The sequence below is a fragment of the Pantherophis guttatus genome, chromosome 1, assembly GCF_059756535.1.
Source record: "Pantherophis guttatus breed Tessera chromosome 1, ASM5975653v1, whole genome shotgun sequence".
Classification (NCBI taxonomy): Eukaryota; Metazoa; Chordata; class Lepidosauria; order Squamata; family Colubridae; genus Pantherophis; species Pantherophis guttatus.
In genome coordinates, this window is record NC_142063.1 from 295,717,987 (window position 1) to 295,729,611 (window position 11,625).

The 11,625-nt window shown below is 37.4% G+C and overlaps 1 protein-coding gene across 1 annotated transcript in view; it reads left to right on the forward strand.

The window, feature by feature from the left end:
* Positions 1-10,860, forward strand: part of DUSP10 (dual specificity phosphatase 10) — a 76,449-nt gene extending 65,589 nt beyond the window's left edge. The window contains exon 4 of the mRNA XM_060692478.2: positions 9,726-10,860. Coding sequence (XP_060548461.2) covers positions 9,726-9,736 — 11 coding nt within the window. The 3' untranslated portion in view covers positions 9,737-10,860. The remainder of the gene's footprint in view (positions 1-9,725) is intronic.
* The last annotated feature ends 765 nt before the right edge of the window (positions 10,861-11,625 follow it).

Below are 11,625 nucleotides of genomic sequence, written 5' to 3' on the forward strand. Positions count from 1 at the left end.
TTTTTTCAGACTTTTATTAAGATCTTGATTTGGTGAGGTTTGACATTGACCTGTCTTTAAGAACCTATTATCTCAAGAATCAGTAGAAAACAAGGCCTTGTTGATGATAGAATGAAAACAAGAGTAACCCTGGTTGCTTTTTCTTGTGTTCCTAATTCCATATGACTAGGAATGACAGTAATTAAAGTGACAATTCTTTTTAAGATGCAGGAATACAGCCTGCTGGTGATTACACAATTTGAAGTCACTCATAGTACAGTATGTTGATGATGGATGACCTACATTCTCTCTCTCTTTCTCTCTCTCTTTTGGAGCCCTAGTCTAAGAAACAAATAAAATAACCATCTGTTCCAAATGTACTTTTTATCTTCTGGATGGAAATCTCAGTAATTTTTGCCCTGATTCACAATGACAACTCAGAACAAGTGACCCATTTTCAGGTCAACTCAGACAACTGAATTTATGCCAGTGAGCAGATTGCCCAATAAAACTTATGCAAAAACGAGATAACAATTTTGCTATATAAAACAAAGCACGGCTGAACTATCTTATAGCAGGAATAGATAACTGGAAAAAAATGTAAAAGAGCAACTTGGCCATAGTTTTTATTCTCCAAACTTTAAAATCATTCTCAAAATGATTCCCAGCTATTCATATCACCAGTAGATGAAATGCCAAGACCTCTGGAAGCATTCTTTCCAAGCTGTGAAAATTGTTTTTTTTTTACAAAGCCTCCGCCCATCCTTAGCTCAAGTTCTGTTTATTTCCTGATAGCTTTATACAATTAGTCCTCAATGTATGGCCACAACTGAGTCCAAAATTTCTGTTGCTAAGTGAGACATTTGTTGAGTTTTTCCCCATTTTATGACCTTTCTTGCTACATTTGTTAAGTGAATCACTGCAGTTGTTAAATTAGTAACATGGTTGTTAAGTGAATCCAGCTTCCCTATTGACTTTGCTAATCAGAAGGTCGCAAAAATTGATCACATGACCCTGAGACATTGCTGCCATCACAAACATGAGTCATTTGCCAAAGCATCTGAATTTTGGTCACATGACCATGGGGCTGCTACAACAGTCACAAGTGTGAAAAATGGTCATGTCACTTTTTTCAGTGTCATTGTAATTTCGAGCGGTCGCTAATGAACTGTTGTAAGTTGAGGACTACATTGTGTGTGTGTGTCTGTCTGTCAGTTTTTGTGTGTCTTTGTTTGCATGTGAGTGGTTGGAGGGGAGAGCTGCTAAGCTGCTGTTTTCCCCAGCTAGAAAGGCAGAAAGTACCTTGGTACATACTCTTAGCAAAGAGGGCAAGAGCTCCATCCTTATTCAATGATGTTGCAGACACATGCAAAGAGAAGGGATGCAGCAATCACCATCTTGCCTGCTTTGATGCACACAATCCATCTTCTGCGAATGCTTCTGTTTTCCTGTACTTTGACTTAAATATTGGAAAGAATGAGACAAAAATAATGCTATCCTCACCACTGCTAATTCAGATTAAGTTAATGGTACTATGTTACTAAATTAGAAATGTACAGAACTTTGGATCCAATGTAGGAGAGGGATTTTGGATATAGTGTGGACATTCTAAATATACTGTTAGTTGCATTCTCAAGAAGCCATACCTGAAGCCCCTATCCTACTTTGGATAGAATATAGCATGCCTCTAATTGTCACCATATCAAATGAGCTTCCAATGCACTCATTACTGTATATTCATTATGGTAATCATCCTCTAGAGAGTGAGTGGTCTTTCTTTAATTTCTTTGTTAACACTGTGCTTCAAGGGCATTGGCATTGCCAAACTATAATGACACTCAGAGATACCTCTGACCTTTCCTCAAGGATGGAACTTAATGACAGAGTTTTGTCTTTCATGAGTGTAAAACCAGAGTAGGTTTGAGATCATTAGTTGACATTTCAGAAGTACAGCGGTACCTTGGTACTTGACTGCTTCAAAACTCATTGAATTTGGTACTCAACGCATTTTGATATGAAAATGTTGTCCTGGTACTTGCTGTTTCTTTGGTACTTGATTCACTTACAATAGGAAGTGAGGGAAGGACTCAGTGGATGGGCAGGAAGTTGACCATGCTGGGAAGGTCACTGCAAAAAGAAGCAGGGGATGGCCACAGAGGGTGGACATTGTCCATGTTGGGAAGGTCTCTGAAATAGAAAAAAGAAAGACGGTGGTGGAGAGCAGATAGGAAGTCCTTCCCAGACGAAACAAAGGATCATGTGGTAAGTCACATGGCTTGTTTGTTACTCATCATTTGTACTGTGTTTCCCCAAAAATAAGACCCTATCTTATATATTTTTTTAACCCTGAAATAAGCGCTTGGCCTTATTGTCATGTGCTCAAAAGCCCGATTGGGCTTATTATCAGGGGATGTCTTATTTTGGAGGAAACAGGGTAGAACCAATTAACGATGAGTACCATGGTACTGCTGTAGGGAAGACATTTATAATTTAGACATAATTTCAACAGTATATAAATCAATCCAACCTAATTGCATTTGTTTCAGATTTCAGATCAGCCAGGTCCAAACTAACCTTACCAAGTCATACATTTTTTCCAACATTGCACAGAGTTTCTGAGTTAATCATAGCAAAGTCCAGTAGTGCCCAGCATTCTGCTCATATACAAAAAGGAAATAAGTATGAAATATTCCTCTTGCCATGATTGCAAGTCTCTAATCCACTGGGGCAGTCCCATTTCATCATATTTATTTATTTATTTTAAAATTTATATGGCCATCCATTCACTTTCAGTGACTTTTGGAGGCCTATAAAATCTTATTGATTCTTATTGATCTTATTGATTCTTCACACACACACACACACACACACTGCTGAATTAATCTCCATTGATAGTGCTTTCATACTGATATTTAAATAGGATTGTAATTTTTAATGTCATTAGCCACCATGAGCAGAGCATCTCAGAAGGAAGGATTTTATATCTGTGTGTTTTCTTCAAATAGAATAATAAATATTAAATTGACATATTACCTGAGGAGTTTTTTTAGGATCCCATTAGTTATTTGATATTGATTATTTCTATATCTGTCCAATCCAAGGTAATCCCCATCTGTGATAACTTTAAATACATTTCAGAAAATGCTTTGAAATTGGCCGACAAAAGAATCTTAAAAATTTCATCGCTGTGGATGGCTAGATTGGCTGCTGAAAGGCCAAATGTAAACAGCTCCAATTCATCGCGATCCTTGTAAGGCTGAAAACTGGAATATTGTCTTCTATACTCTCAACTGTCCTGCACATACAAGCGAACTATGTTTTTAAAGAAGAATACTTATTTGTGGAATCTTACCAAGTTTGGCCTTTCTATAGAACATTTCTTAAAGAAATAAAATTATTCAGATAATCTCTGCTATATCCTAAAACGTAGTGAAAGGAAAATGCTTAATAGTTCACAGATCACATTAATGTATTATTTTTAGTCTGGCTTTATTGATTCCAATCTACAGTGAAAGTCTGGGGTGCTTATGTTACTGATCAGCAGTGAAAAGCTCTGGACAAATGAGTAACTGAAGACTTAAGTAAGTGAAGGGATCACAGTATGTTGTCGTTTTTGTTTGATAATGGACAGGTGAGTGATGTATGACCTGTCTATTGATTGCCATTTGGATATTATAAAGAAACAGAAATAGAAGGAAGCCACTTTATCAAATCAGGTAATTAAAAACTTCCTGATTCAGTATCAGCTAGCTGAAAAACAGAGGGGTTTCCCCCCCCAAAAAATAACTTGCAAAATTGATCACTAAATATTGAATATGTAAACTGAGTTTCATTTTAAAACCATTTCATTTGATTTTTATGAAACTTTTTATCTAGGATTGTTGATTTGGCTGGATTCTGGATCCACCAAATTATTATTTGACTTTTTATTACCACTTGATATATTATTAACTAGAATGATTCAGGCCCTTTATTAGAATGATAGTCTTTTTTACTCATTATATGCAACAGCTGCCAGCATATTCAGTGGTATTAAAAGGCAGCAGTGGTTATATGAATGAGCCATCAGTACTCCACTGAAGCAATCTTTTGTTGTTCATTCCAAGGCTTTGCTAAGGCAAACAGATGTTTGGATGTACTCACAGGTATTCCCACCCCTCAATAAAAAATATCCATTGGTATATAGAATAAATCAGGCTCAATTCTTTTGGTCTCTGTATATTCTAATCCCCCTCCTGTTCCTTGGCAAACTTAACATCATTTGACTGAAAAACAACAAAGTGAGAGAAAAGGACTGAAAACTTCAGCTTTATTGTCAGATAAATCTGAACTAATCTCATATCTGAGATGAATTAATTCCTCCAGCAATTGAGCTGTTTAGGGTTTGGAAAGATACAGAGACAGAGACAGTGGGCCTGAAAAAAAATTGTCTTCAGTTCTGCTGATAGGAAAAGTACTCCATGGTGTGAGGCAGATGGTACAGAGAAGGAACAGAGAAGGGCTGTGCATGTGTTTTATTGCTAACAGACAAATGCAAGATCTTAAAAGACTCCCCAGTCACAGCTATGTTCACATGAAAGTAATATAGCTGCATGCTCAGTATTCTTTGCAGGTCCATTTCTAATAACCTGCATATTGAGTTTTAGTGGATTCAGTGGGAAGGGTCTTTGCCTGGAAACTGCTGATGGAGCACCCACAACTTCTGAAGACAAACCGTTCCACTGATTAATTGTTCTCACTGTCAGTGAGAACAATTTTTCCTTAGTTCTAAGTCGGTTCTCTCCTTGATTAGTTTCCATCTATTATTTCTTGTCCTTCCTTCAAATGCTTTGGAGAATAGGTTGACCCCCGCTCCTCTTTGTTGCAGTCTCTCAGATAGCAATAGCACTTAGACTTATATACCACTTCATAGTGCTTTAGAGCACTCTCTAAGTGGTTTACAGAGTCAGCATATTGTTCCCAACAATCTGGGTCTTCATTTTCCCAACCTCGGAAGGATGGAAGGCTGAGTCAATTTTGAGCCAGTCAGAATCAAACTCCTGGCAGTGGGAATGCAAAGTTAGCCTGCAATACTGCACTCTAACCACTGCACCACCATGGCTCTTATTCCAGATATTGGAACACTGTTATCATGTCAGCCCTAGTCTTTCTCTTCATTAAAGTAGACATATCCAATTCCTGCAACTGTTCTTCATATCGTCTGACCATAGAACTACAGAGTGCTAAATGGTACCAAAAAGTTAAGCGTACCAAAAAAAAAAAAAAAGGAGACAGAAAAAAAAATCCTCTCTCCTTTTTTGTACTTCTCCTTTCTGGTTTATAAGAAAAGAAATGGCTACTATTAGGGAAGCAGAGAAACTTGCAGAAGGGAAGAGAAGGTCTTTGATAGAGCTTGTATCAAAAAACAGGATTAACCAACAACATATAATCTGTATACAAAACCACATGCCCATTTACATCTCTAACCAATAGAACTCATCATAGCATTGCTTATTCATTTATCCATTAATAAACAACCTAGAGGATCAGTCATCCTTGCCTTATTCCTTGCTCACTGTTGAACCATATGTTGAGCATTTTGTTTATCCTCACACATGTTTTGTTTCATCATATATATCAGCAATGGCAAGAAAATGATATTATTTTGTATAGACCAACCCATGAGAGCATAGACATCCATCCTTGCTGCAGTTTGCTAATTATTATGCTGGTTGGGAATGGTTGGAGTGAGAGTCCAATACATCTGGAAGGCCTGGGGAAGGCAGATGTGCTGAGGAAGAGACATTCCAAGCTTCATGGCTAATTTTGTTTACATTTTCCAAGGCTTCAGAGAGGCCAAGGCTTAGACCAAATTGAGTCATGTCTACATGTTATATAATGGAAGGTTAAATCCAGATGGTGTTCAGATATTGCTGAATTTCAGTAAAAACATCAAAGACATCTAGAGAGAAATTTATGAAGAAAGCTGATAGGCAAATGGTTGATGGGAGGAAACAGATCAGAAGAACAAAGCAATGATTCAGGCAAATGTCTTTTATTCTGCACACTGAGTCATTTCTAAGATTTGCCTATTTTACATGTGAGTGGAGATGGTATAGAGATCAAGACACTGGAGCATGATACAAACTTTCAATACAAACTAAATTGAAACCTCGTGATCATCATGTGCTTTTCATATTTGAACAGCCATTATAGAAGAGAAACAAGATTTTCAGTAGATAATGAGAAGTACCGGGAAATCTCCTTAGAGGAATTCCCATTTCCTGTAAGATACTGCATGCCTATATGTATACAGTAGGTATCTTCGATAATTGTCCATGCTATCATGTACTATTAACTGCTAGAGGCCCCTCCTTTTCTGTCTGTACCCAAAGCCTCAAGGACTAGAGATGGATGGAAGCAGTCTATTTCTGGTCTCTCCCATTTCTACATCAACTTGAGTGCATTTCCCATAAAATATATGCTGTACATCTTTCTTTTTGTAAGCACATCCTCCTCAAATGTGTCTTTTGAGCACTACGAATTACATCATGAAATTGAGAACTGATTATTCAGTTTTGATTATTCAGTTTGATTATTCAGGATTATTGTGTTTCAGAGGATAATTATTTTCAAATGACTCTGATCCACATCATTAGTATGAAAACTGTAAATTAGATTAAAATGTAGAAATGGTGAAATCAAACATTCCAAGGTTTTTAGAAAACTGTAACTGTTCCACAATAACTTACATCAATGCTGAAGTGCTTCTGAGTATGACTGCTTCAAGGATAGGCTTGAAGGGATCTGTTGTGCACCCAGTAATGTCATTGGAAGTGTGATGGTATCTGAATTACATTCATAATTCAGCTATCAACAAAGCAAAAAAAAAATTTGTAAGAGGAAAGTTTTAGAAAAGAAGGACTAATCTGTTGATTGAGAAATTACAAATGAGGCAGAAACTTGTTCCATTGCAAATTGCTATGTGAAATTGATGGGAATACCTGGTTTCTATATTCTTGTTGGGAGCATCTATAAAACTAATGGATTGAAAGGATTTACCAGTGACAACACCATTGCCCAGGGGATGCCCTATTGCCAAAAATAATGCAATCATCAGGGATTGCATTATTTTAAAGATTAATGCAATCTTTCATGTCACCCAGGGTACCTACTTGCTTCTCCCTTTAAGCTCATGTATTCCTGTTAAGAAAAGTTAATACGTAACATTTTATTTCCATCTTGAGCATATCATGTTCTGGCAACTATTTCATACAAGTAAATATTTATTGGACAAAATACAGAATAGAATCACCTCCTCCATATATATATTGATTTATCCCATGTTTGTGAACGTGTGGTTTTGTTTTGGGATTCCATGAAGGTTGCTTTTCTAGGGGTTTAAAAACATAAGGAAAATGTACTATGGTATTAAAAAGCCTCTTCTTATTTGACCTCTTTCATTCTGTTCGCTTAGGGTTTGCAAAATAGATAATTCTATTTCCATTCTTAAATCATTATGGTTTTTTCCCTGAGATTGTTGGATTGAGTATTTGCAACCATCACTGTTTGATATTAGTATGAAGGGTGAGATATGTTGTTTTTTAAAAGTATAAACAAATATAACAAATATTTATAAGACATTAATCATTCAAGATGCTGAATTCAGCCAACTACAAACATATTTACACTGCCATTTCATGAATTTGTTATGGAAATGCCTTGCAAAATCTGCTCCGCTACTGTAACCTTAATTCCACATTTCTCTATTACTTAACTGTATCTTCGCCATCCCTGTGGTAATGCAACCACTGGCAGGGGACAATAAAGTTCTGTATCTATTTGATTTCCTGCTCTTTCTCCCTCCCTAAAGTGCCAAACCAAGAACCAATTTAATCATCAAGCTCTGAGTCAGCTAGTAAATAATTCAGCTCCCCATATTCAGACACCAGAATCAATTGTACAAACAGAGCAACTTGAAAGCATGAAATGGGGGGAATAGGGAAGTAGCAAGACTGCAAAGATGATTTCTTTTCCTTTTAAAAAAAGTATGGTTTTGCATTGGAATTTGTGATGCTACATGGTAATTAGCAACTGCATTTTGATAGAGAAAGCAGGAAGTCATTTGCTGAGATGGATAGCTGTATAAATTGACTAAATAAATAAAGATACAGCTGCAGTGCTTGAAGTACTCTCTGGAGAGCATCCTTAAGCACTGTAATTTCTTTTGGACAAGGAGCATACTTGGGGGGGGAGCAAAAATCCAGCTGCACTTAATTAATGAGATATTGAAACTAGGATGAGTTCAGTTTGAAGTGTATTTCCATAAACGTAAGAGTGAAGTGTGGACTGGTTCCTCTTTGACAGCGTGAAATAAAAAATAGGCACAAGCTAACTATCATTCATCTTTACCTCCAACTCTTCCATGTGACTTCAAGCAATGTCAGTATTTAGATATGCTTCTTTTAATTGGATGTATTCCAGTTTTATTGGATTACAAAACCCATGCTAGCTAGAATTTTTAGAATTTATAGTTGAAGACACCTGGAGAACACAGTATTGCAGAATGCTGATTTAAACAGGTTTCTATTTCTACTGAATATTTCTTCCATTAGAAAAAAAAATTCAATTTCAGTATTTTAAAATAATGTGCATTTTAATCTATATATCTAAATGCAAAATACCACTCACACATCATCACGAAATCTCCAGAACCATAAAGCCTACAAACTTCAGGTGCTCGCTATGAAAGGCTTTTTCGAAATGACCATCAGATCATTAGTATTTCTTATATTATTATTAGCACACTCTGATGCTAAGGAGTTAGACGTTCTACTCCCCCTCCCCACCTGAAAAGAATTCTGTTCCAACTGCCACTTGGGCTTGGGTGTGGCTAGCGCATGACTCATCTGGCCTGCAGGCTGGGAGTTTAGACATTCTACTCCCCACTTGAAAGGGAGAGAAGGGATAAGATAGGAGAGGCCTCTCTGGGGCCAGCCTGAGGGAGAGAAGGGGATAGGAGAGAAGAGGCCTCTGTGGGGCCAGCCTGAGGGAGAGAAGGGGATAGGAGAGAAGAGGCCTCTGTGGGGCCAGCCTGAGGGAGAGAAGGGAATAGGAGAGGAGAGGCCTCTGTGGGGCAAGCCTGAGGGACAGAAGGGGAGAGGAGAGGCTGATTGTAACTACTCATTAATTTTCAAGCTGTAAGTGTCGATTTATCAAGCCTGATCACATAGTTTCGTAGCGGAGCACGGGTATCCAGCTAGTTTGTAATATATTTCTCCAATGAGCTAATATTTTTGTTTGCAGTTTGCCTAATACAAGGGTTCCCAACCCCTGGGCCGCGGCCCACAACTAGCATGTGACCTATTTGGAATTGGGCCACAAGAAGCAGCAGGCCAAAGTGCACGCACAGCTCAACTTGCATGAGTGGTGGGCCGGTTGGCACTTGTACAAGTCGAGCTGCACATGTGGGTGCCATTCTACCACTTGTGCAAGGGCTGCAAATGAGTGTGTGCCTGCCCACCGCTCGTGCAGCCCACTTACCCTCTCCCCTCCACAGCCAGGCTGCCAAGGCCCAAAGGATGGAGATCACTGATTTATACTGTACATATATTCTGCAATTAGGCCTTATATCAGAAAATATATGTGTTCAGACATTACTATTTTTGTATGGTTTTCTCTAATATATACTGTACTCTCTTTTTTTCAGTATATTTTTCTTGCTCTGGTTGAAAACAAATAAATTATTCCTTCTTTCTCTATTGCAGATGTGCTTTAAAGACCAGAAGATCACATGAGTTAGTTTATTGACTAATGTAAGACAGATGGCAAATGTACAGATGCATTCAAAAACATCCAAAGTGTACCTGGTGTTTTACTTCTGCCTTCAGTATTACACAGAATTTACTTAATATTATAAACAAACCATTTTCCTCTTTTCTATCATCATTAATTAATATAGTACATTGCAATATCATAAATCTGACAAGTTCTATTCAAATATCATGGGCTGGGATGAACTAAGATTTCTGATACATCAAACCTTTTGCAACCAAAAGTACACTGAAGTATGGATGATGGCAATGAACAATTTCAATCATATATATTTCCTCCCAGGCTCAGTAGAAGATGGCCATGTACTTCCTCACTTGGTATTTGGAAGCTGTGGGAGATTAATTAGTACAAAATAAATTGAAACTGAATTCCAGTAAGACATAATGATTCTGTCCAGAAAACATGTGGTTTATTTTGATTCCTATAATGGTGCAAGATTCGGTCACACTCATTTTGAAGAAGTAGGTCTGGGCATTGAGAGTATTCTTGGATTCACACTTCTGCTTTACCAGCATATGGAACCATAGCTAGGGAAATCTTTGTCCTGAGTTGACAAGTCTGCAAAGAGGACTGGGCAAAAATTATCAATGTCCTTGGCACTGTACATTCGATCATGCCAATGTGCTCTATTTGCTATTGTCTTTGAAGATTGCCTCGAAGCTTCAGTTAGTACAGAACATGGCCACCCACACCCAGCCACTTGGCAGGGCAACCACTCAACCCATTGGAGAGTAGCAGTAAAGGTGAGGGACTAGACCTGGAGAAAGTACACTGGGTGCCTTTGGGCAATGTTTTCTCAGCCTAACCTACCTCCTCCTTCTGGAGATAAAATGAAGGAAGATCCCATATACATTCTGTTTAAGTACCTGGAAGAGAAGGAAGAGGAAGAGGAGGGGCCAGAAATGGAAAAGAAAGACATTGCACTAATTTACTGTCAAACAATATTCAATGTGTGTGTGTGCATGAGCGCATAGTGTTGTATATACAATATATGTAATATACACAATTTATCAATTGTGATACTAAAAGAAATAAAGCCATACATGGTATATGAATCCTGTCAACAAATTTGTGATATCGTTTCTTCATTTTTTGCTTAATTATATGCATTTAATCATTCTCACAAAAAAAAACCCCCACTTTACAATGTTCAATAGATGGATTCATGCTTCACCCAAATAAGGAAATTATACTATGGTTTAGCAAAAATGGAACCCAATATTTTCACTCACTAATAATGGAGATTTAAATAAGATGAAATCAAGCAAATTGTGGTAAAAGCCTAAAAGAAGCAGTTTCTGTCCATTTTAAAATTGTCTTCAGGGAGTACGGTAAGTAACTAGGTATTTCTTTTATAGAAAGATTGGGAATTTTGTATATTCTGTATTCAAAAGCAGTTCTTGGGCTCTGGACAAATTAAATCTATATCTCTGCCAAGAACCTCAGTTAGGAGGTCAATGAAACAAGTTCCAAACAAAACATAATAGAAATTGCAGGTCTGCAATTAATCCACTCCCAATTTAGCAAATATACAGGTTTAAATAAATCAACCATGATGTCAGAAGTCAGTGGACCAGGAAGTTGTGGGACTGTTCTTCTTTTATAAATAATTTCAAAAGGCTGCTTAATGTACATCATGCCTATAGATGTAGATGCTGGAGACAAAAGAATGCTATAACAATGAAACAGTCCTAGCAAATAGTCCTAGTGAACAGAGGAGGACAAAGTTAGTCTTTTTCTTTGAAAATCTGCTAATTCTTCCATGCTGCTATTCAAAGTAATCTCTATCTGAGGAATAGATAATAAATGTTGCACAGAGAAATCTACATTCAA